This window comes from Dipodomys ordii, unplaced genomic scaffold, assembly GCF_000151885.1.
Source record: "Dipodomys ordii isolate 6190 unplaced genomic scaffold, Dord_2.0 Scaffold67, whole genome shotgun sequence".
NCBI lineage: Eukaryota > Metazoa > Chordata > Mammalia > Rodentia > Heteromyidae > Dipodomys > Dipodomys ordii.
This window is the reverse complement of record NW_012267283.1, coordinates 5736364-5763570: the sequence shown is the minus strand read 5'-3', so window position 1 is coordinate 5763570 and position 27207 is coordinate 5736364. Positions and strand designations below refer to the sequence as shown.

Sequence of the window (27207 nt, the reverse complement as noted above, 5' to 3'; positions counted from 1 at the left end):
CTTGAGCTGAAGAGCTGAGGGACAGTGCCCAGGCCCAGAGTTCAGGCCCCACGCCTGGACCCCCCCAAAAAAATTTCAAAGACTTCCCCTGTCTGGGTTGGCTTCAGACTGTGATCTTCAGATCTCAGCTTCGTGAATAGTTAGGATTGTAGGTGTGAGCTATCAGCACCAGGCTTAAAAAAAATCTGTTGATCTGTATATTGCCAAGGTGCCCTTTAGAAGGACTGTAAGTTTATAATGCTATTAACAATGTCTAAGAGTACCTTATCACTCTCCCATTATGCCTTTCTTTATTAGTTGGTTGGACCTCTGGTTTTCCTGGCAAAGCATGTGTCTCTATTGACTCTAATGTAGTCTTGTAGTCTCCACTTGCTCCTGTTTTCTGACCCTGGCTACTCAGGCTTTTCTGCTTGCTGCTCTTCTTGCCTCTATTGCTACTTCTATGTCTGCCGCCATCTCTATTACTACTGTTACAGTCTGTTTCTGCCTCACTGCTACTACCTCTTCTGCCTCAGCATGTTACAGTCTAAGTTATTCTCCTTACCATAGAAATCATAACTAAGCAAGAAAATATCATTCAGGAGAAGCCTTTTATTGGGTCTGGGTCTAATGTTCTAACACCAATGACAGCACAGGAGCGTGTGTCCTCACTGATGTAAAAAGTGAGCTGAGCTGGTGTTGGTGGCTTTTGCCTGTAATCTAGCTATTCAGGAGGCTGAGATTTGAGAATCCCAGTTTGAAGCCATCCCTGGCAGGAAAAGATTCTTAGCTCCAGTTAACCACAAAAAGCCAGAATTAGAGCCGTGGCTCTAGAGGTAAAGCATTAGCCTTGAGCAAAAGAGCTCAGGGACAGTGCCCAGGACCCAAGTTAAAGCCCCAGCACTGGCACATACATCACACACACACACACATACACACACACATACACACACACACACACACACACACACGTGAACTGAGCAATCTGTATTCAGTAAGATGTGTGCGGCTTGAATGTGACAAGCAATGAAGGGTTGTGTTTGTATCAATCACAGCATAGCTTTCAGTTCCACCAATCACTGGCTTCTTTACTAGGGTGGTGCACATCTGAGCATCTTGAGCAAGAGTAGTTAGTCATCTGAGATTCACTGAGGCAAGTTTTGCCTAGGGTGCTGTCTTCCAAGGCCACTACAGGTAGTTCGGGATGGTTGTGACTTGAATAAGGACTTCATAACTGTAGTAGCCACAGTTGTAGTGGTCCTTGCAACTAGAGTGTTCTCATAGTGATATAATGTCTTACGATATCTGGGCTCAATGAGAGCAGCCCAGCCATTTACCTGAAATAGGGTTGTTTTGCTAACATTTTACAGCTCCACATGCCAGGCATTAATGAACTGTCTATTGATGTCACTCAAAAGCCTGAACCACTCTGACAGTTTCACTCAATCACAGAAATTACAACAAAGATTAAAACAAAATTCAACATTAACATTGTCAGCAGTCTTTAACAGTGCTCTGAGGGGAGAGCTGGATCCCTTGGATCTACCCTACTTCCTTGGCTTCACTGAATAAAATTCCAGTTCAGAGGTCACTATATGTTTCAGGTTTCTTTCTCAGCCTCTGATGCCACTTAAATTTTCTTACAGCTGAACTCAGGATAGGAAGGACATATTCTCCACCAGTTCTTTCACAAGCATTAGGTTTTCCAGTTGGTAAGCTAGATGATCAGAATTGTCAGTTCAGTCTTTGTTTATGTCTGTGTTCAGGTAGCGCCGTTTCACTATTAGAAAAGGCAGAGCTTTCCTCTAACTGTGTTATGTTCAGCAGATTCCTGAATTTCTCAATTTTCCTTTTTCACCTTCTGTTATCACATTGGAAATAACTTTTATTAATGTTGCCATAGGTATGGTCAACTAGAACAACCTTGATTGTCTAGCTGTATACAATTTTCTAGATTTTTTAAAACTCGTTGCCTACTTTAAAAGAGAGAGGTCTATAATGTGAGGTGATACAAATGGCATCTTTGGCAAATAAGTTATAGAAGTAAACAAGATAGTTTTCAATAACTACCTCGATGATGGTGACTTGTTTTCCACTTCTGCTGAGCTCTAATTAATCTTATTAATCTTAATATGATTTATATCTTAGGTTTAAGAAGTCAATATCCTTATGAGATCCAGAACGATTGAAGCCTTGTTCATTTCCATAACTTATTTTTCAATCCTTCTTGATGAACTTGCACTATTTTATTGTATAAAATATGGCCTCTTCCGCATTTTCTCATCCTTTTCACAGCAGTTTCATATGAAGACAAGTGGAGCTCTGGGAGTCAGTTTCAGCAGTTGGCCCTTGGGGAGCTTTCAGGATACTGCTCTTTCCTGTCAGTTTGAAAAAGCTTCTGATAGAGGCAGCAAGCTGTTTGCATTAGCTACCAAGGCCACCATCATTTTCTTATAGTTGTTGATCTTAGTGTTTGCTGCTTTTGTAGTTTATACTATATTTTGTAGCTTTGAAAATAGGTGTGATCAGGAATGCTAGGGGCTCTAAAGCCTTGTACAGCTGGTTTGTCCATTTTCACAGTGTCTCAGTGGTGTTTTTGGCTAAGGCCAAGAAGCTTTTGCTACTTAGAAATTGTAGTGCATCCCCTGGAAATAATTGAGGCCTTTAGTCTTTGTACATTAGTCAATAAAAGCTGTTTTCTTCACTATAGACCTTTTATCTAGGGTGTGTGTGTGTGTGTGTGTGTGTGTGTGTGTGTGTGTGTGTGTGTGTGTGTGTGTGTGTGTGTGTGTGTGTCCGTCCTTGTCCTTGCATACACATGTGTGTGATAGACCCTCAGGCTGTCCTGGAACTCTGGGTTAAGTTCAAAATGTAATATAGAATATTCTCTCTACAACATATGAGACCATGTTTTCCAGAGATATTTTATCAGCCTTTAGAGACCTTTCTTTCCTAACTTTATTTTCTGAGAAGTAGTTTTAAAGCTTTAGGAAATTTCATGTAGATTACCAATCCTCCAAAGGCTTTAAGTAGGACATCTTTTCAGAAATAATGTTAGGGGAATGAACCCCAAAATAAGTATTCAAATGTTTTTTTTTCCTTTCATGCAATTGTTTCTATCATATTTATAAGATGATTTCTATGTTGCTTTGTATATCCCTTCCCCACAGTATAACCCATACTTACACTGTTTTTTGATGTTGGTATAATTTGTGGAGGGGAAGGGGAAAAAAAAAACAAATCGTGGGGCTGGGAAGGTGGCTCAGTGGTAGAGTGTTTGCCTTGCATGCTCGAGGCCCTGGGTTTGATTCCTCAGCACCACATAAGCAAAAAGAAAAAAGCCAGAAGTGGCGATGTGGCTCAAGTGGTAGAGCGCTAGCCTTGAGCTGAAGAGCTGAGGGACAGTGCCCAGGCCCAGAGTTCAGGCCCCACGACCGGAACCCCCCCCAAAAAAAAACAAATCGTTTAACTAGGGATACAGGTGGACCCATTGCAACAATGAGATGTATAAGTCCTTATGTCTGAAAAACGAACTTAACAACTTTGGTGGGGGGGGTGGGGGGAAGACGGGTGGAAGGAAGGGAGGAGTATGGGAAGGGATGGGAAGGGGAAACAAAAAGGAGGCAACAATGCTTGATAAGAAATGTACTCGTTATCTTGCCCGTGTAATTGTAACTCCTCTGTACGGTATTCTCACAATAAAAAAAAATTACTAATCCATACTTCTTAGGATAATACAAATTGAGAAACATCTTTTAACTTGTGGAAGTAGCAGACTTTGAATGAATTAAAGGGTAATGGTAAAGATTAGATTAGTTTTCAGGAGATGTTACTTTTTGGAAGTATAAGACAGTATCATTCAAAGTAGACAGTCTGTTTTGGTGATCTTTGAGTTTAATTAGCAGGTCAGCTGTCCTTAGGTACAGTCTTGCATTTGTCAGCTGCCAACCTTGGCACAAGGACATTTTCAGTCTTTAAGATCCTTGGAAAACTTTATGAAAAGTATTAGTCAGCATTAAACTTTACAGGTGAGAAGAATTTGTCTCTTTTGTTGCGGTATCTTTTTTTAAAATAGTTGTTCTAGAATCTCAAATGAGAGCTGGTTGGGGAGGATGGAAGGGATGATAGGGGAAAAACAAAGGAGGGGGTAACAATGCTTGATAGGAAATGTACGAATTACCTTAATCATGTAACTGCAACCCCTCTGTACAGTATCTTTACACTCCCCCCACCTCTCTCTCTATGTATACATAAATGAGAGGTGGTTCTCTGAGTTGAAATGTTTTTCTTTTCTTTTTCTTTTAGTGAGGCTGGTTCTGTGGCTTGAACTCAGGGCCTAGGTGCTGTACTTGAGGTTTTTTGCTTAAGGCTAGTATTCTACTGAGCCACAGTTCCACTTGCTTCTTTTTAGTGGTTAATTAGAGATAAGAGTCTCATGGACTTTCCTGTGTAGGTTGGCTTCAAAATAAGATCCTCAAATCTCAATCTCCTGAGTAGCAAAGATTACAGGTGTGAGCCTGCTGGTGCCCAGCAATCTTTTAGTTTTTAATGGTAATTAATGTAGATAATAACTGAGAAATTAGGAAATTAGTGAAACACTGGCAAAAGAAACTAGTTTGAGTGTGTGTGTGTGTGTGTGTGTGTGTGTGTGTGAAGAACTGGGGCTTGAACTCAAGGTCTTAAGCTCTTGTTTGGCATTTTTTGCTCATGGCTAGTGCTCTACCACTTGAGCCACACCTTCATCCTGGCATTTTTGCTTGTCAGTTGGAGATAGAATCTCCTAGGTTTTATTTTTTTCTTTCTTTCTTCAGAATCTCAGTTCTTAAGATCTCAGCCTTCTGAGTAGTTAGGAGTATAGTTGTAAGCCACTGACAAACATCTAGCTAGTTTAAACATTTTAACTGCTCTCTGTATATGACAATTATAATTCAAGAATGACAATTAATTCTTTTAACAAAGAAATTCTGCTTGGCTGGGTGCTGGTGGCTCACGCCTGTAATCCTAGCTACTCAGGAGGCTGAGATCTGAGGATCGTGGTTCAAAGCCAGCCCGGGCAGGAAAGTCCATGAAACTCTTATCTCCAATAAGCCACCAGAAAACTGGAAGTGGCGCTGTAGTTCAAGTGGTAGAATGCTAGCCTTGAGCTGAAGAGCTGAGGGACAGCGCCCAGGCCCAGAGTTCAAGCCCCATGACTGACAAAAAAAAAAAAGAAAGGCTGCTTTTTTTTATGAAAAAGATTCAGAAATCTTTTAGATTGTTTATGTTTTATTCCAAGTGAATAGGACTAGTAGGTCCTATTCCTTGTTTCCACCCTTAAGACTTTTGTAGACATTTGGTTGGAATAGGTCTCTAAAATTACATTGTCCAGCTTCTAGCCACCTGTGTTTTTTTAAAAAAAATATTTTAAAAATTTTATTGTCAAGGTTATGTGCAGAGGGGTTACAGTTACATCCATAAGGTAGTGAGTACATTTCTTGTGGACCTTGTTAGACTCATTTTTCTCCCACTTTTGCTCCCCCTGAAACTCTCCCCAAGTTGTACAGTTAATTTCCACCATATTGTCCTGTAAGTATTGCTGTTGCATTGGTTCACCCTTTGTCCATTGTCTCATCATTTTGTTGTTCCCCTTCCCTTCTCTAATTTAGATAAATGTATATACAATACCCAGGGTGCCAAAAGTAAATACAGTAATAACAGGAATAAACCATAGGGGAAAAAAACACAGAAGAAAAAAGAAATCACATAGTACATTAAAAACAACGACAAAGAAAAACCTCTTGTTTCCATGTCTTGGAGTTTATTTTGCTTAGCGTCATCTTTTATGGTCATATGTATGTAACTATTGAGCCATAATGCCCATCTGCTGGGACTATCCTAGTCATATACCAATTATTACAAATGAGGGAAACCATGGAATTTATGTTTCTTTGGATCTTCTTCACTTAATATGATTTTTTCCATGTCTTTCCATTTCCTTACAACTGGGACAATGTCATTCTTTCTTATGGGAGCATAGAATTCCATTGTATGTGTGTGCATATACATATATACACATCATATACACATGTATACCGCATTTTCTTGATCCATTCATCTACTGGTGGGGGGGGGCATTTGGATTGGTTCCATATCTTAACTATGGTAACACCCAGGCCCTGAGTTCAAGCTCCACCACCGACATGTGAGGTTTTAAAGCACTTGACATATAGCAAGTTTGAATTGAGAGATGTTCTGTAAATTGAAACTATATACTGGGTTTTGAAGATTTAGTAAACCCTTCCTAAAAAGAATGAGAAAGGATGGAAGTGGCGCTGTAGCGCAAGTGGTAGAGCACTTGCCTTGAGCTGAAGAGCCCAGGGACAGTGCTCAAGCCCAGAGTTCAAGCCCCACGACTGACAAAAATAAAAAGAATGAGAAAGGAATTCATAGATAATACTTTTTCTTAATTGGGCTCTTCCTGTGTTGTACAGGCTGGCCTCAAACTCTTAGGTCCCAGCAATCCTGCTTTCACTGCCCCAGGAGAAGCTGGACTATAGGTGTCCACCACTGTGCGTAGCTAGATAGTTACTAACTATTAATTATACATAAAAAAACAATATTTTGGATTTGCTGGGTAAAGTAAAATACTTTAATGACTTTGATTTTTTTCTTTTACTTTTTTGATGTGGCTACTATTGGCTTATAATATATTTCCATTGGATAGTGCTGTTCTAAGGTGAATGAGAAAACTGCAATTGGTAAATGCTGTATTCCAGCCTCTAACATCACTATTAGACAAGAGTCTAGTAACTTTCAGAAGGTAGGTAACACTTAATTTGAATATGAGAGCATTTGGATATCTTTGTAACAGGAGCTTTAAAAACAAGAAGACTTATTAGAAAATCTTTGGGGCCTATAGCCTATCTCGCTGGGGCAATATGCTACAGCTGTTTTCAGCAAAGTTCCTCACATACAAAACTTGCTAGTAAAAGACAAAATAAAAAATTGGAAGGTTTAATTTTCCTCTGAATTAAATCCACCTTTTTATGTACATATTTATTTATATTTTGTGTATGTAAATTCATTTGAGTTTTTATTGTACTCACATATACCATGACAATTGTAATTTCGTTGTTGGCCCGCATCCATTGGGATCTGGCACTTCTTTCTTATAGAATATAATAAAATATAATAAACTCTTGCCCTGTTCTGGCTCAGTGTTGGTATGTTTACCCTGAAGTTTGCTAGGTATAGTTCACAGTACACAGCTGTGAATCTTTACTTATGGAATTTCCAGAAGTTTTATATAAAAATCATTGAAAACTTAGCTAACCAAATATTTGTAGAATTTTAGGTATCCCATATAATTGGGTAGTCATTTGGAATTAGAGGCAGTATTTCAAAGAGGTTAAGAGCACAGTCTGTGGAGTGAGTCTGAGCCTAATCTTTACCTCACTAGCAGTGTCACTATGTATTGTGTAACAAGTCTTTGTCTCAAGAAAAAAGTTAATACATGAGTTCCTCTGTTGTGCTACCACATAAAGACTATATTAACCTGGCTAGTGGCTCCCATTTGAATAGAGTATGTACAGAACATTTCTGTTTTTGCTTTTGTTTTTTTTCATTTTTTTCTTTTTATTTTTTTTATTGTGAAAATACTGTACAGACAGGTTACAGTTACATGAGCAAGATAATGAGTACATTTCTTATCAAGCATTGTAGTCTCCTCCTTTGTTTCCCCTTCCCATCCCTTCCCATCCTCCCCCTCTCCTACCCACCCAATCCTCCCCGCTCCCCTCCCCCACCAAAGTTGTAAAATTCGTTTTTGACATAACGACTTGTACATTAACAGAACATTTTTGTTAGCACAAAAACTTTTACTGAACAAGCCAGGCACTGCTGGCTCATGCCTATAATCCTAGCTACTCAGGAGGCTGAGATCTGAGGATGGTGGTTCAAAGCCAGTCGTTATCTCCAATAAACCACTCAGAAAGCCGGAAGTGGCTCTGTGGCTCTAGTGGTAGAGTGCTTGCCTTGAGCTGAAGAGCTGAGGGACAGCACCCAGGTCCAGAGTTCAAGCCCCATGACCGGCCAAAAAACAAACAACAACAACAACAAAAAATGAACTTTTACTGAACAGTACTAGAGTATAACCAAAGTAAATAATAAAATATTAATAAAGTCTTGGATATTGGCTATAAAAATGGATTATTTACTGTGGTTCCAAACATATATAAGGTTGAAATGAGTGTTACTATCCTAGATGCATGTGTATTACCTAGTTTCATATTTGTAAGGTATATTTTAAAATTTTTGTAAATAAATAAAATATTTTTGAATGTCAATGTCTCCTTCCCTTATTCTTCATATTCTGAGAAGTTTCCATTTGTTTTTGCAGCATATAAGAATTTGGCTCCATTTCCTTGCCATGGCCTTATGGCCTAAAAAGCATTATTGTATGAAATCATATTGATCATCTTCAGCCCGAAATTATGATGAGATTGTATACTGGCAATAAGACAGTTTAAGACAGTACAAATGTATAAACCTTTTGTAATTATAGGCCTTTGGAAATTTTGAGCAATAAGGATCTTTACATCGTTCCTATTCATTATATTATATATGCTTACATAAAGTTGTTAAGATTTATGATTTTCTTTTATTAAAAGATAATATTTTAATCCTAGGAAGCTCTACAAAGGATCATTTCAACTCTGGCAAATAAAAATGATGAAATTCAAAACTTTATTGATACACTAAATCACACACTAAAAGGAGTTCAGGTATGCATTTTTATTAGAATTGTGTACATATATGTCATGCAGCATTGGTGAGTCAAATATCAAGTATAAATATAGTCCATCACCTTTATATTATGAGTTATGGACGTAAGGTCAAGGTTTTTCTGTGGGAAAATCAAGTGGTAAGGGGCCAAGAAAACTCTGGATATGCAGAGCTAGAGAATATTAGTGCTTGCTTTTTGTCCTGTTCTATTTGATGTTTTTCTTTACTAGTTCTAATTAAGAAACAGTTATATTTTTCATATTATTTGGAAGTAAAACACTTACTTTTCACTGTATAGTGGGAGAAAAATATAAGTAATGAGAGGCCTATTTGAAAAAGAGGATGATAGTAAAACAAAAATTAAAATATAGCCAGGCACTAGTGGCTCACACATGTAATCCTAGCTACTCAGGAGACTAAGATCTGAGGATAGTGGTTCAAAGCCATCCTGGGTTAGAAAGTCTGTGAGATTTGTATCTCTAGTTAACCACCAAAAACTGAAAGCTGTGAATCAAAGTGATAGAGTGCTAGCCTTGAGCAAAAGAGCTCAGGGACAGCAACTAGCCCCATGACCCTCCCCCCCCCCACACACACACAAAGGCTCAATTAGGAGGGACAGGAGAGCTATCCCATATTTGGGATATATTCCCATACTACTAGTAGTCAACTGTTGTTATACAAGGGAGCTCAAAAGACAGTATAGTGACTCTTAGGAACACAGACCTCACCGAGTCTGAAACAGGAAGAAATAGAAAATCTAAATGTATTAGTAATGAATGAAATTAGTAAGAAATTGAACTGGGTCAGTTATAAAAATCCAAAAAGTCCAGAACTTGATTTCTTCATCCCTGAATTCTATAAGATATTTAAGGGAGAACTAATATGAATCAGACCTTTCAAAATTTTTCAAAAAAAAAAAATGGAAAAGGGGGAGGCCTTCCAACCTCATTCTACAAAGCCAGTATCACAATGATGCCAAAGCCAGGCAAGTATTCTACAAGTAGAGCAAACTATGGCTTACCCCCTTGATGAATATAGACGTAAAAAATCCCCAACTCCTTATGATTAGGCTGTCCTCCCTCCCTCCTCTCCCTCCCTCCAGTCCTTCTTCCCTCCTCCTCTGTCTCTCTGTCTCCATCTCTCTGTTTCTCTCTCTCTCTCTCTCTCTCTCTCTCTCTTGTGCTAGGCCTTGCACTCTTCCTTAGTTTATTTTCTCACTCTAGGCTGGTAGTTTACCACTTGAGCCATGTTTCCACGTCTGGCATTTTTCTGCTTAACTGGAATTAAATTCTATTTATCTTATATAAGTGCAGTATTGTGGAGAACCTGAAAGATTTTAAAAGTGATCCCTCTATGTCAAGAATGTTCTTCAGAGTTGCTGAATTAAAATCTGGGCGGTAATATTAAAATGGTTTGTCACTGATCTCTTCCTTCTCTTCTCTTCCTCTTGTTCTTCTTCCTCCTTTTTAAAATTTTTTATTTTTTGGTGATACTGGAGTTTAAACTCAAGTACTCCAAAGCCTTGTGCTTATTGTAGGCACTCTCTCACTTGAGCCATGGATAGAGTCCCATGCTTTTTGCTTGAGCTTGCTTTGGCTTACAATCCTACTTCTGTCTCCCATGTACTGAAATTACAGGTCATATCATTTTATCCAGCTTGTTTGATAAAATAAATTCTAAATAACTTTACTGACCTTCAAACCATGATTCTCCCAATCTGCCTCATGAGTAGTGGAGATTACAGATACATACTATCATGCGTGGCCTATATTAGTAATTCTGATGCATTCAGAAGTTGCATTCAGACTATTTAAAAATTATGGCTTAGGGTTTGCCTTAGAGCCTGGCACGCTGAATGATGTGGGGAAGTTTAAAACAACCTCTTAACCAGACAACAGTGGCTCATATCTGTAATCCTAGCTACTCAGGGGGCTGAGATCTACAGTTCAAAGCCAGCCTGGGCAGGAAAGTCTATGAGACTCTTAGCCAATAAACTACTCAGAAAAGGCTGGACATAGCTTTGTGGCTCAAGTAGTAGAGCACTAGAGCATAAAGAGGCTTAGGTACAGCCTTCAGGCCCTGAGTTTAAGCTCTAGGACTAGAAAAAATAATAAATAAATATTAAAACAAGTTTTGCCTTGTCTTGTGGAATAGTTTTATAAGGTAGAAGAAATATGGGATATTCTATAAATGGACAGTTTTACTCAACTGAAATAGTACTATACTATTAGTCAGCTTCTTGCATTTAACTTTTTAAAAAAACCTTAAGTCAACATACCTAAGGGAGGAATCCAACGATGTAAGAACAAATAATGTTCTACTTATCAAAACAAGTACCAGGAAGTAAAAACATGTTTTAGGGGGTAGGAAAGGGCATAGGAATGAAGGGAGGAGGAAGGATTAATAAATGAAGTCATTACATTCAATATGCATTATATAAAAAAATAAAATATGTAACTTGAGGATAGGGATGGGAGGGGGAAAATTGGGAGGAACAATGGAAGGAGTGACATTGACCAGAAAGCATTGTATGTATAACCTGCCTTACAGAGTTTAAACCACTTTGTACAACTACTTAACAATAATAATTATAACAAATCTTAAGTCAAAATATTAGAGTTTTGATATTTTTAATGTTAGGGTTCAGTAGTTTAAAATATAAATGTTATTCCCTTTAAGTCTGCTTTTTAGTTTTTAAAGTTTTGATTGCTCTTTAGTAAAATCTCTTATTTTTCTTTTTAAAACAGGAAAATTCTTCTAACATACTTTCAGAGTTAGATGAAGAATTTGATAGTTTGTATTCTATATTGGATGAAGTAAAAGAAAGTATGATTAACAGTATCAAGCAGGAACAAGCTCGTAAATCACATGAGTTACAGGTGAGATCATACAAGTATTTAAATATGCATTCTTACTCAGTTTAATGCTTGGTTTATTGAAGGAAAAAGTTTTATTGAAAGAAAACTATACTTGTATCTAGTAGATTAGTAGCTTTTAACTTTGTTTTGGTCATTATAATGGGTATGAATTGTTATGGTTAGATGTAGTAAGCTTGTTGAATATCTTGTGTACTTAATTTGGGTGAAATTTCTATTCAGATTTGTTTCCCCATCTTTTAATTTGGGCACTTATTTTGTTGTTGTTATTGAGTCATAGTTGTTTAATACATCCTGATTATATTTTTATCTTACTTCAGTTTTAATATTGTAATCCTTAGTTTTGAACCCAGGATCATGCTAGACAAGTGCTTTGCCCTGAGCTATATGCCCAATTCTAAACAGAGCTACATTCACAATTCTACATTCTAGCTATTAATCCTGTATCAGATATATGATTTGTAGATATTTTTTCCTCTGTAGGTTACCTTTTCACTCTTGGTTATTTCTTTTACTATGGAGAAGTTTTTAGGTTTGATATAGTCCATGTGTTTTTTGTTTTTTTTTGTGTGTGTGTGTGTGTTGTTTGTCTGAGCTATATTCAAGAAACCACTGTAAAATACAATATTCTGAAGCTTTTCCTCTATTTGCTTCTGAGTTCTTTGCACCTTCAGAGCTTTTATCTTCAATTCATTGTCAGTTGGGTTCTACTTATTCTTATACATGTGGAGATTCAGTTTTTGTCATACCATTTGTTGGGCACACTGTCTTTCTCAATTGGGTGATGTTGGCATCTTTTGTGTGTGTGTGTGTGTATGTGAGTTTATTTCTGGTTTCTCTTATTCTGTTCCACTGTACAGTGTTTCTGTCTTTATGCTAGAACCACACAGTTTTGATTACTTTAGCTTTGAGGCCTCCAACTTTGTTCGCATCTATGATTGCTTTGGCATGTTGGGATTCCTTGAAATTCTGTATCAACTTCAGGCTTTTTTTATATTCTGCCTACAATATAACTGGAAGTTTGATAGCTATTTTGTTGAACTAGTAGATTGCTTTTGAAAGTATTTTAACAATATTAAGTCTTTGCATTTATTTGTATTGTCTTTAATTTTTCTGGCATTATGTATAGGCCTTTTACTACCTGGATTAAATTTAAAATATTTTATTCATTTTGTTGCTTGTTATAAATGGGATGCTTAACATTTTTTGTTTGCTTACTTTTGGTGTATAAAATGCAATTGATTTTGGACATAGGTATCTTTGAGAACCTGAAAACCATGGGATAATACCAATGTTTCTCTTTCTCCCCTACGAAAGCACTGTGTATACCACTTTCAAGGATTAAGTACCCTAAAAGATGCCCATGCTTCCATTATTGAAGTTTGTAGTTTATATGGAAGTAGAGGTTATATTCCTTGGCATTCAAACATAATTATCTTAAGTTTCTATAAATTTCAAAAAAATTATCTTACAAAAACAAGTAAATAACACTAGGGAAGAAAGAAACACTTGGCATCTTCTGAATCTTTAACCCATAGCTTATTTATGCAGGTTTTGGTTCTTCTGTCTTGGACACAGATTCTTCAGAGAAAGAGTTTGAAATGGTCTTTTTAACAGTCTGGTTGCTTAGTTTCTATCTTCCCCACCCCCCACCCCCTCACACTTTTCTGTCTACAGAGCAGCTTTCTATCCATTTACCACCAGTCAGCATTTATGTTACCCTAGCCTGTAACATGCTAAATTTGCCACTACTGTGGGTGTGATTGATCTTTTCTTTTGCCTTTTTCCTCTACTCATCAAGTGACAAATCTCACTCATTTTATACATATATACATACATATATATATACACACACACACACATACACATGCACGCGCGCACACACACACACACACACATACACTATCCATTTTAATCTATTCCTAGTAACCATTTCTAAGGTGAATGATTTTGCAGTACTGCTTACCTCTAAACTTCATATATCTCCTTGGGAGTCTGTTGATTGTTGGTACCTTCTTTCTGCTTAAATGTATATGCACAATGTATTTTTCTAGCATTGTTAGTAAAGAGAAGTAGAAACAGTCAATAAACATAGTTTTTTGAATATTTGCAGTTGCTCGATAAGATAAACTGTTAGCAACATTCATCTTGAGATCAGGAACATTGCTATTTAAATTTTAAAAATATCTCCTACTTGGCCAGGCATTGGTGTCTTTTGCTTGTAAATACTAGCTACTCAGGAGACTGAGACCTGAGGACTGTGGTTTGAAGCTAGCCTAGGTAGGAAAGTTTGAGACCCTAATCTCCAATTAACCTCCTCTTCCTCCCAAAAAAGCCTGAAGTGGAGATGTGGCTCAAGTGGTAGAGCACTAGCCTTGAGTACAAAAGCTCAGGGACAGCATCTAGGATCTGAGTTCAAGCCCCAGGACCAGCACACATACACACACACACATACACACAGACAGACAGACACACACACACACAGACACTGCCTCCTACTTGTTTCATTCTTCTTGTATTTTACTACATTTCTTTTACTTGACTAGTTCTTGGGTCCTTTTCTCTGCTCTCCTTTGACTAAAAATTCAATAACATTCGATAGCAAAGCTCTTACAATGATTGCTTTTAAAAAGTGTTATTAGCCAGGTGCCTGTGGTTCACGCCTGTAATCCTAGCTACTCAGGAGGCTGAGAGCTGAGGATCACAGTTCAAAGCCAGTCCAGGCAGGAAAGTCCGTGAGACTTTTTTTTTGTCCTTCATGGGGCTTGAACTCAGCTTGTGCACTGTCCCTGTGCTCTTCAGCTCAAGGCAGGCACTCTACTGCTTAAGCTACAATGCCACTTCGCCTTTTTCTAGTGGTTTATTGGAGATAAGAGTCTCAAAATTCTACCATAAAATTTATAATGAGTTTAGAAAAACAACTACAAAAAGGAATCATAGATTGGTTATTAATGACATTTCCTTCTTTAGCTGGAGATTATAGAGAATCCCTATTCTTCTTTTGGGTTTACAAAATTGTTCATAACCTCTTTTTTCTTTGTTGCTGTTATTTTTAAGGTACTATGTGATTTTTTTTGTTTGATTTGTATGTTCTTCCCCTATGGCATAATCCTGTTGTCACTGTATTTGATTCTGGTTCCCTGCATCTTGTATATACATTTTTCTAACTTTGGAAGGGGAAGAAAAATAACAAAATGCTGAAACAAGGATATAGGTTGACTCATTGTAACAATGAGTTGTACAAGACACTATGTTGAAAATGAACTTTACAACTTGGGGGGAAGGGAGGGAGGAGTTGGGGAAGTGGGGAGGGAAGGGATAGTAGGGGAAAAACAAAGGAGGGGGTAACAATGCTGGATATAAATGTACTCATTATCTTACTCATACAACTGCAACCCCTATGTATAGTATCTTTACAATAAAAATATTAAAAAAATTATAACCTCTGAAGGATTGGTAAATTAGTGCTCTTTAAATTGCATTTTACTATATCTCACTTTGTCTTTTCTATCTCCATTTATTTCAAAACAAACGTATAATTCTCTTCTTTTTCTTTTCTTTTTTTTATTGTGAAAATACCATGGGGAGGGGTTACAATAACATGGGCAAGATAATAAGTACATTTCTTATCAAACATTGTTGCCTCCTCCTTTGTTTCCCCTTCCCATCTCCCCCTTCCCCCTCCTTCCCCCCCCCCCCCCCCCCCCCGCCAAAGTTGTAAAGTTCGTTTTTTGACATAACGACTTGTACATCTCATGATTGCAATGGGTCCACCTGTATCCCTATTTAAGCAATTTGTTTTTTCCCTTCCCCTCCACAAATTATACCAACATCAAATACAGTGAAAGCAGGGGTTATACCATGGGGGAGGGACAAAAAGTATAATTTTCTTAGTTTAATATATTATTTTTCTCAAAAATTGACTTCCAAACTCACATTTTAATAATTCCTTGAGATGGATGTATGTAGTATGTAGTCAACCTTGTTTTTGTATTTTTTACCATAATACTACAATGATTTTGCTCCACCAGATTCCGATTAGACCACATATAACCTGCCATTTCTGTTGGTGATTTCACTTAAATTCTTTCATAAAACTTGTCAACAAATGGGACACTAAAAGGTGATTTGTTAATTCTTGTATTGAACTTAGATTTGCTCAGAAGAGTAACAGTAGTTTATGACCTTTGGGTTAGATTACTAAGATAACTGTTGTACACACATTTTAACTCAGAGTGTGACTGAACTATTTTTTCATTCCAAAGTAAAGTAGCAGAACACATCAGCATCTAGTATAATGAGCTGTGGTTTATCTTTCATGGAGATCTAAGGGATATATAAGTAGATTTGAATAAGGAATGGATATTAATAAGTGCTCTGGAAAACAATCTTGTTCTTAAGCTTAGAAATAGCTTAAATAGTTAATGCTATCACTAATAAACTTTTCACATGATCTACAAATGAGAGGAGGGAAGAGAGATGGAAGGAGAAAACTAAGAAAGATACTTAATACCTTTTTTGAATGTGCAGGCAGCAAAGGCAGAACATATCTCTGTAATGAATCGCATCTTTTATTCATTTTCATAGCTTTTTAAGTCTAGATACTTAAAGTTATTGTCCTTGTGCTAGGAAATAAGGTTCCAGTCTAAAAAAATTAAAATTTAGGATTTATAGTAGAATGTATTCCTTGGGTAATGTGATAAATTGGATCCTAGTACTAAGTGTTCCTGTACTTTTATTCACAAATTTCACCTTAATAGATAAATATCAATAAAAATTTAATCTTCATTACAGAAGTTTTGTCTGCACATAGATTATTTTGATATGTTAAATTGTAGATAGTCTCTTAATTGGGAAGACTTCAGTTGGATTTGGTTCAAGTTTTATATAACTGCTTTTCCTTTTTATTTTAAGTTGTGTATCTGTAGTGTATCTGTGCATTTAAACTGTTTTGGATATATTATCATCCATAGCTCTCTGACAAATTTTTGTTGAGTTGTTGATAACATAGTCTGATAGAAATAATCTTCATTTTAATAATTAAGATTTTTTTTCTCCCTAGAATCAGCTAATTCAGTGTAATAATGCCCTGGAGAACTCAGAAGAACTACTAGAATATGCAACAAGGTCATTAGATATAAAAGAACCAGAAGCATTTTCAAAGGTATGAAAGAAACCAATAAAAAACTACACTAATAACTCAATTTTTTTAAAGAGGCTCATTTATTTAGTTTTGGATTTGTTTAGTCATTTCTAATGCTGCTAGCTGTTGATTTATTTTGAAGCAGACAACTAGAATAAATTATTTTAGGTCAGTTTTTATTTAAAATTAAGCTCAGTGAACTTACTGTCTCTTTCAGCTATCTCCCTACTGGAAATTTGTTTTAAAGGGACTTATATACTTGAACTGAGTGACAGTTTTCTTACAAACTTTTTCATAAATGAGGAAAGAAGATGTTGCTATTAATATGTTTAGAAATGAGTTCCCTGTTTTTCCCTCGATGACATGTTTAGGAAAACACCATCACTTGATGCATATAAGCCCTGTGAATTAGTCGATTTTATTATGGGAGACAAATGTCTCATTGTTTAGCTCAAATATTTGAGGGTTTTATTAAAATATGAAAATGTAGGTCCTTGTTTAAGGGTATGTTTGACATAAAAATTAAATAGAATAAGAAGCTTGCTAATGTTTTAACTTAGATTTTAGTGTTCAAAGAACTGTCCATTCTAAATTCTAATTCTTATTTTAAGTTTATCAAGTTGAAATTCAGGGATGTAGAGTATATCAAGACAATGTAAAAGTGGGAAATTATGTGATATCATTAGCAAACTATTAATATGTGGTTATCAAAATAAGATTTAACTTTGGTGTTTTTACTTTATGGGCTATGTAGTGAGCTATGTTAGGAAAGTGGCTGTATGATCCCTTTGTATTCAGTCAATATTTTGATTTTGTGACTTTTTTTTCTGTGAGCTTAAAGGTAGAAAAAAAACTTCTTGAAAATGTAATATTTGCTGGGCACTGGTGGCTTACATCTGTAATCCTAGCTACTCAGGAGGCTGAGATATGAGGATTGTGGTTCAAAGCCAGCTGGGGCAGGAAAGGCCTTGAGACTCTTATCTCCAATAAACCACCAGAAAACTGGAAGTGGCGCTGTGGCTCAAGTGTAGAGTGCTAGCCTTGAGCTGAAAGGTGAGGGACAGCCCCAGGCCCAGAGTTCAAGCCCCATGACCAACCAAAAAAATAATAATAATAATAAATAAAATGTAATATTTTAGCCTAAGCCTTTGCATTTTAAATTTGAACTTTAAAAATCAATTTCTTCTTTTAACAAAATGAATAAAAATAAAAATAATTCCTAAATGTGGAAGTGAATTGTAAAGTTTCCCCTTATACTTGGTAGGACTTATATAGTATTTTAGTAACATGAGATATGACCTGTCCTAGTGTATTTTGGCAATAACCTTAAATACCAAGCACATAGCCACAAAGCACACAAAAAGCAAAAATGTCGCAGAGTTCATAGACAGTAGTTAATAGTCTGCATTCACAAGTTTCTCAGAAGCTGTTGACTATTAATCAGAACATGGTACTGCTAAATCTTTAGGGTTTTATTTTTCTGTTTTCCAGTTGTCAACGGATTTCCCTTGTAGAAGAGTAGGGCAGCTGTTAGTGGCAGGCATAATCATAACAGTGGAAATTAATAAATGACAGCCTGAGAGTCAGGAAGAAGGTTAGTAAGTGTAGACCTAAGTTTCATAAAATAACTAAATTAAGCTGCATTGAAATGGATGCTGGTGCTTGGGCAAGCTATGATAAAAGTTTATTTCTTGCAGTTATCTCTTGACATTTTCAGAGTTGTTCCCTTCCTTTCTCATATTACACATCCTCATTTTCCTTTGTTCTTTTTCAGCTTTCTTAATGAAAAATTGTTTTCCTTAAAACTTTTCTCAAAAGATTGTACGGTTGTGATTAAATAAATAACATTGTGGTTAAATATATTTTCTTAATTTGTCACTTTGTTTTTTCTATCTTATTATTTTGGACTTGCCCTCTAACATTTTGTGGTGGTACTTACAGCTTAACCACTGGAAATACGGTGTAAGGAATTGTCAGTCTTCCTTAGCCAGAGTATGCATTTATTGTTAAATTAAAATGCTTAGCTTATTTATTTTCTTTGTACATCCAATTAATATTCTAGATAGGATTTGGTTTCAACTCGGAAACTAACTTAACTTTCTTAGCTGTCTGGTCTGCTGGCCTGCTTCAGATATGAAGTTGATGACAAAACAGGAGAGATGACTTTGAAGATTATTAGACTAAGAGTATATTGTTAGATATATTGAAAAAGAATTTCCCTAAGGTATACTATTTGTGAATATTCCATATTACATTTCTTAAGCCACAGTAATATAACTAGTTGATGGGGAAACACCTTGGCTAAAACCTAGGCACCGAATCTTCTTATATTTAAAAAAAAGCATTTCTGGGGGGGAGATACTGGGGTGTGAACTAGTTTTTTTACCTTGCTGCTCTATCACTTGAGCCACACCTTCAGTTTTTCTTTACATTAGTTATTTTTTGGATAGAGTCTTAGGCCAGACTGAATTATCCTATTATGTATTTGTGCCTAGTTACAAAAGTGTATTCAGTACTGTATTTCAACATTTATTTCAAGTTATTTGGTATAGTTTTATGACAGATAATTTTAAATGCACACGCTTTTTTGGAAAAATAGTACTTTTTAGGAACAGATAAATCTATGTATGCAAAAATACAAAACTTGGAAGTGGTACTGTGGCTCAAGCAGTAGACCACTCGTCTTGAGCTGAAGAGCTGAAGGACAGCGCCCAGGCCCAGAGTTCAAGCCCCACTACCGATAAAAAAAAAGAAAAATACAAAGCTTGTAATATATCAAATCATCCAGTACATAAGTTGGGTTTTGCAAAGGCTGATATTTTTGCCTAAAGATATTTTTTCTTTTATTTTTTGTGAGCATTGTCGTTTGAACTTGAAAGTCTCAGATGTAGATACTCTACTGCTGAGCCACTCCTTTAGTCCTTTTCTTTGCTGGTTTGTTGTTATGTGTGTGCCAGTGTGTGTGTGTGTGTGTGCCAGTGTGTGTGTGTGTGCCAGTGTGTGTGTGTGTGTGTGTGTGTGTGTTTCTGCTGAGCCACTCCTTTAGTCCTTTTCTTTGCTGGTTTGTTGTTATGTGTGTGCCAGTCTGTGTGTGTGTGTGTGTGTGTGTGTGTGTGTGTGTGTTTTCAAGCCTGAAACTTGAACTCAAGGCCTAGTTGCTGTCCCTGAGCTATTTTGCTCAAGAATAGCTCTCTACAGCTAGTACTACAGCCCTATTTCTGGCTTTTTGGTGGTTTCAAGGCCTTTTCTGTGTGAGCTGGACAGCCCTGATCCAAAGATCTCAACCTTCTAAATAACTAGGATTACAGAAGTGTTTGTGTTGGTTATAGGGTCACAGTTCCTGCCTAACTTCACACCTAGGCTGTGATCCATTGATGTCAGGCTTTCTATCACAGCTAGGATAACATATCTAAGCCATTATACCCTGCTCTCTGTTGAGCAGAAATGTCACAAATCCTTGTCTGGGCTAGTCTTGAACTGCTCCTTACTTCAATCTCAGCCACCCAAATAGCTAGCTATTTCAGCCCACCTGAAAGTAGCATTTTGAGACTGCCTCCTTTTCTGTTCTTTATTTCTTTAAAAAGAGAAAAATGGCAATACCTAGGAGAAATTTATTTACAACAAGGTGGTTGTTTGTATCTTCAAAGTGCTTGATAAAATTACAGAAGGAAATAGATTTTACATTTATTTGTTATAGAATAAAAGCAAGAAAGACTGAGTAAAGTTCTGGTTTAACTTTAATTGCAATTATGAAGAATTACTTGGTATTACTCCATGTACTTTTATTACAATTCTGCTTAAAGAACTTTAGTCTCAGGTAATAGGTTCCTATAACTGATAACTTGAAGGATCTTAACTCTAAAGGATCTTAACTCATGCCTGTAATGACAACTAGTTGGGAGGCAGAAACTGGAACAGTCTTGATTTGAGGTCAGCCTGGGCCAAACATTTGTAACACCCTCATCTCAACAAACAACCTGGGTACAGTGGTCTTTGCTTGTAATTCCACATAGGTAGGAGGATCTTGTGGGAAAAAAAATCTTATGAAAAAACAAACATGAAACACTAAAGCACAAAAGGCTAGGGCATGGCTTAAGTGCTAGAGTACCTGCTTGGTAAAAGCTCTGAGTTAAACCTTAGTACTATCAGCCAATCAAATAAACTAAAACAGCAACAAAGATAGAAAGAGGGAATAAGTCATAGAGAGATAGAGAAAGAGGATGGTGTAAGGTAAGGAGGAAGAAAGGAAGAGGGAGAGGGTCATCTCTATAAATACAGGTGGAAGTGTTGGCAAACAGGATTTCAGTAGAATAACTAAGTAGTTAACTTGAGGCTTCTGAGGCTTTCCAGTGACATGCAGAATTGAAACTAAACAAATAGTAAACCTTTACTGTGGCGTCTTGCAAGCTCACCACGAGAAATTACAGAGTAGTGGTAAGTCCTGGGGTCCTCAGTTAGTGTTTATTACAGGATGATGTTTAAATCATAAAAGTATCACTCCAAGATTGATCAAGATACAAAATGTAATCTTTGGGTAGCTTTCTGCTTTAGGAAAAAAAATTATAGGAAAAAAATTACTTTCCATTGTAAGATGCATCTTGAAATAAGGAAATACATTGAGAATTTGAGACTCTCCTATCTTATTTTAACTTTATATATATAGTAAAGGTAGTGTACAGAGGGGTTACAGTTACATATGTAAGGTAATGAGTACATTTCCTATCCAGCAGTTACCCCCTCCTTTGTTTTTCCCCTACCATCCTATCCCTTTCCACATCCCCCCCCTAAAGTTGTAAAGTTCATTTTCAAGGTAGTATATTGTACATCTCATTGTTACAATGGGTCAACCTGTATCCTTATTATTTTGTTATTTCAAGTTTTGAATTTATATTATATGTATACAATAACACTTGAACTTGACAGAAAGAGGAGCTACAGAATTTTCACTTTTATCAACAGGTATTATATATAAATACAAGGGACAACAAGTTTTTGTCTAGATTATCTGGCTTTTTGTCTATTGCTTTTTTGGCTTTTCACAAATAGCCATAGTATATGAAATGATACCATAAAAGATTTGTGTGAATGGTTGTGTACACACACACACACACACACACACACACACACACACACGCACACACGCACGCACACACGGCACTTTCCTAGATAGAGTTGAATCCTGGTCAGTTTACAGAACAGTAATGTTCTTGATGAGTAACATTCCTTTAACCAAGTTCAAAACCAGTGAGGAAATAAGATAAAATAGTTGAATTGATCAGAGGTCAAATATTAAGATAATTTTGGAGTATACACATTATATCAGAGACACACTTCTTTTTCTACATTTTTATTAGCATCAATTAGTTGTACAAGAGAGTTTCATTTTGATATGTCTATACATGCATACAATTTACTTGGATCAAATTCACCCTCTTTGTTCCTCTCCAGTCCTCCCCAGTTATGGTTAACAGGTAGTAGCTCTCTCAGTAAAACTAACATCACAGAGGTTAAAAAAAGTGTTCTCTCTGGGTAAGCAGATTGCCAGAAAAAGTAAAAGGGCCTGTGCTACTCATTTTTAGTTTCTCTCTTTAAACTCATGATATACCACATAACAAGGAGAAATGATACCTCTTTCTGAAAGAAATATTAGGTGCAGAGAAGAGTCCCCTCTTTCCTTCTGTGAACACCTATATTAAAATCTTTGTTTTTAATTGTAGTTATCTTAAGTATAACCTTAAAAATCAATATGATTGTCTAACTTGGCATTCTTAACACTGATGTTAAACTGGTTTCATGATTTGAGGCACATACAGAAGCTTCTGAATCAGGTTAAATGGGAAATTTTTAGAAATGTTAAGGACCAGATCCCTTAGTTAAAGAAAGAAATTGTTACACAAGGTCACAGAGTTGATTAGCAATAATTCTGGAGCTGTGTAATATACTAATATCTTAAATCTCAGTTCTTTTATTTTTGTTTAGATTAGTACTGAGACCAAAATATTGTAGGGAGGGGATAAAAATAATCCCTAGCAAGTAGAAACTGTTAGAACTGAAGAAAGAAACAGAAGTATTGATACATATATATAGTTCAATTAAATTTAATAATTATTAAGTATTGCCATTACCAAACATTATTTTAGCCCTCAAAATAGAGTGTGAGTATTCCATGAAACAGTCATGTTCTTTAGCAACACTGTTGCGCTGGTTAGTATGGGAGAAAAGTTTGGTGGATATATTACATGCAAATGCGAAGGGGCAAATGTGTTTTTTTTTTCCTGTGACTACAACATCAAGTAATAGCTATGTCCCCTTCCTAAATTTCTTCACATATAAACCAAGGAGAGAAAAGATGCATGTACAATAGGTTTAAGTTGACAGATTGTGAAATCATCTGAGGGAAAGACCTCATTTGAACAAGTATTTTCCTGGTCTATCTTGTCCATTTCTGTATTACAAGTTCATTCTTTGGTGTAAAAGATTATGGCACTGCAGCCTAGGTATATATGCTAGTAGGTAAGTTCCCAAAGTACAGGGCCCTTGCTCAGTGAAGGCACGTAAAGAAATTTGGAACAACCATTATAAAGTAGTGAAAGAGATGTCTGAAGAAAAACTAGAGAACATTTGACGTGTACATGAAAATGTATGTCCCATGGAAGAAATTGCCCATTTTAGTTGAAGGATACCAGACTGAAAGTAGAGGTGTGTTTTGATAATCGTAAGGTAAGAAAAAAATGTCTATAATCACCTAGAATTAGTTTGAAGTGTTACATGTTCCTCCTTTTAAGGTAATTTACATGGGATCTTGTTTTTCTACTATAAAATTCTAACATCACACTATGCAAGCTTATATGAACCATACAAATTTCCTGAAATTTATATTTTTATGAATACAAACTAATCAATTTTAGGGTTTATATCCTAACTTCTTGCATGTCACTGTCATTGAAACTTGCATGGAAAGCACTAACTACCTTCTTTCTCTTCTCCCTGATTTGCACCAAGGCTGCCAGACAGATCAAGGATAGGTATGGTATAAACCTATATTTTTATTTAAGTGTTGATATTGAAGTCAGAAATGAAATTCAGAAAGTTTTTTTTATAGAACACATAATTGCCAAATTAAAAAATGTCCTCTGTATATTTTCTGAAAATAATCAGGAAGACTTATGAAACCATGTTCTTAAAGAACATAGTTGTGGACAATTTGTATTCCAAAAGAATTTCATTTCTGGTAATAATGTAGTTAGTTTTAGTATTAGAATAGTTCTTAATTAGTTATGCTAATGGAAAGGGAACTATTTTAGATAATTTAAAAACATGTTCTTAGATTGCATTCTTTTGTGTCCTTAAATTTAAATGTGATTTTTATTTTTTGAGAAATCACAGTATTTTAGACTGTCTCCAAGACTTAAAGCTGTCCTAGTCACTGCTCTTCTGTTTAACATCTTTGTATTCTCATTCTGTCCGGTTCCTGGTGCCATCTCTTTCTATTTCCAATGCCACCACTATCGATTTCACTTGGTGGAAAAAGAAAATTAGTAGATTTTAACTTTGAAGGTGTTTGTCATAAGTGCAGTGAGGAGTGAAAAAGGAATTCAGCACTTGCTAGGGTGGATTCATAGGTCAGAGCCTTAAAGGAGTATCCAGCCATAGTTGCATTACTTAAGGCAGGAGGAACAATTTGATCTGCCTGACCATTACTGAGAACTGTTGATAGTGAGATTATAACTTACAATCTAATTTTTTTTTTTAATTTGACGAGCATAGGTTTCTCTGAAGGGCACAGCTCTTCAAGCACTACTATGAATCCTAGGTTATCTTTGATTAGAAAATTGTTGGGAATAGTCAATATGGATGTGTGACCAATGTCTGTTAATTTTGGCAGAAAATTTTGATTCTTTCATGGTTTTTTATTTGATGACAGACAAAGATTTGCATACTAGGTAAAGCATTCTTAGCACAATATTAATTTCTACATTTAGTATACACTTAGTATTAGGCAGTTGTTAAACATGTGGATTGTTCTTCTAAGTTTCCTTGTTTTTTTTTTAAGAGATAAATTCTCAAAATATTGGCTATCCTGGTCTTGAACTCCTGGATTCAAACATTCCTCCTTTCTCAGTTCTTAATAGCTAGACAACAAGTGCAAACTTTTCTGCCCACTGTGATCATTAGAATTTGAAGGTGAAGCATATTGTTTACATGAAGAATAGATAGATGCTAGTTAAACCAGTATTTTGATGAGGTAGATTTGGGATATGCCTGCTAAAAGTTGCTGGGAGCATCTACCACTCTTGAGATTAATCTTCTGATTAGCTACTATTCTTTTACCATTGTTCCTGATTTTTTGGTTTAGAAATCAATTCCTAACCAGGTTTGGAGATAACCTTATTAAAGACTTTGCAAAGTCTTACTTTCATTTCAAGATTCTGTATAGCTCTGTGCTTCCCATATTACTGTCCTACTCTAGACCTCATTGTTCAGTTTGTTTCACAGAATTCAATTTTAATGCCAGCTTTCACGACTATTCACTGAAACCTGACTTCTTTGCCTCCTCTTCTAAGCTGTCCTCTTAACTTGATTCCATTAGCATCCAGATTATCTCAGGAGTCAAACTTCCTTAAGTCCATGCTTTTCATTTTTTCAAAGTTTTTTTGTCTCTCCTCCACCTGCTAAATATTTGCTGCCTGTAAGAGGAGTTTTTTCTAGGTCTTAAAGTTTTAAACTTGATTTTTAGCTTTATGATGCCCAGGTTTCTCGGGTGTAGTTTCTCTTCTCCCCAGAAGTAAGTTTGTAAAATCCCATTTCTTTTTCCAATATCAAAAATAATTTAAGAATATAGTCATAATAACTTTTTACTAAGAAAGGATTATTTTCTTAAATCAAGACATGGATTTTAGGCCAGGCACCGGTGGCTCATGCCTGTAATCCTAGCTACTGAGGAGGCTGAGATCTGAGGATTGTGGTTCAGAACCAGCCTGGGCAGGAAAGTCCGTGAGACTCTTATCTCCAATAAACCACTAGAAAACCAGAAGTTGCACTGTGGCTTAAGTAGTAGAGCACTCACCTTGATTTGAAGAGCACAGAGATAGCGCCCAAGCCCAGAGTTCAAGCCCCATGACCGACAAAAAAAAAAAAAAAAAAGACATGGATTTTAAAGGAGAGTGTATAAAATTGAGCAGATAATCAAATACAAAAAATGAATATATATATAAATATATGAAAACTTACCATTTCCTGTGATAGAATATAGGCAAAAAAATAACAGGAATGAGAGATTAGATTGGCTGGATACCAGTAGTAATCCTAGCTACTCAGAAGGCTGAGATCTGAGGATAACAGTACAAAGCCAGCCTAAGTAGACAAATCTGAGAAACTCTTATCTCCAGTTAATGACCAAAAATAACAGAAGTGGAGGTGTGGGTCAAGTGGTAGAGCATCAGCCTTGAGCTGGGAGAAAAATCTAATAAGCAAGAATGCAAATTCCTTAGTTCAAGCCCCAGTATAGCACCACAAAAAAGGAAATGAGAAGATATTATACAGCACATCCTTAGAACCTTGAAAATCACTGCTGTAAGATTGAGTTGAGGCAAATTATTGGTTCTTGAAAGAAAGAATAATGAAATTAGTTTAAGGAAATTAAATGTGTTCATATGTTTCATATTTATTTTTTCTTCACAAAAATAAAATTAGAAGAAATCCTTTGATTCAGCTAGAAGTGTTAGAATAAACTGAGACTATAAAAGTGAATTAAAGCATAACTAACTACATGGATCTGTTTAGAGAATATCTGTTTCAGATTTTCAGTTTGGGTTTTGAGCCACATTTGTCTCATCATACCTAGATTAAAATGAACTTTCAATTTTTTGGAAAACTATACTGTGTGTATCTGAATTGATTCATATTAAGTTGTAAGTTTTCATTTTGACTAGAAATTAGTCTTATTTTTAGGCTTTGATAAACCTTTCTAATGCATTTTTGAGAGACATCCTTTTTTGTGTGTTCATAGTGATTTATAGATTTCAGAGTTAAAATTATCTAAAATATATTCCTCAGCATTTCTCATTAACTAATTAGGTTCTCAGGATTAGGTACGAACCCATTTACTGATTCAGTGATTGTTTCTTAAATATCTATGTGGATATAGCTTATTAAGAAGTCTTCAAGATAGCCGGGGCTCTGGAGGCTCACCCATGTAATCCTACCTACTCAGGAGGCTAAGATCTGAGGATTGTGATTCAAAGCCAGCCTGGGCAAGAAGCCCCCATGAGACTCTATCTCCAATGAACCATCAGAAGACTGGAAGTGGCATTGTGGCTCAAAGTGGTAGAGTGCTGGCCTTGAGGGGAAGAGCTCAGGGATAGGGCCCACACCTTGAGTTCAAGCCCCATGACTGACAAAGAAAAGTCCTCAAAATACATGGAACTATAGAGAACAACGTATGTC

General features: G+C 36.2%; 1 protein-coding gene across 1 annotated transcript in view; it reads left to right on the top strand.

Moving 5' to 3' along the window:
• Positions 1-1700: 1700 nt before the first annotated feature.
• The window catches only part of Fsd1l (fibronectin type III and SPRY domain containing 1-like), a 61378-nt gene continuing 35871 nt past the window's right edge, over positions 1701-27207 (top strand). Inside the window, exons 1-5 of the mRNA XM_013023231.1 lie at positions 1701-1745; positions 8646-8741; positions 11490-11621; positions 16681-16782; positions 23764-23786. Of these exons, the coding sequence (XP_012878685.1) occupies positions 1701-1745; positions 8646-8741; positions 11490-11621; positions 16681-16782; positions 23764-23786 (398 nt within the window). The remainder of the gene's footprint in view (positions 1746-8645; positions 8742-11489; positions 11622-16680; positions 16783-23763; positions 23787-27207) is intronic.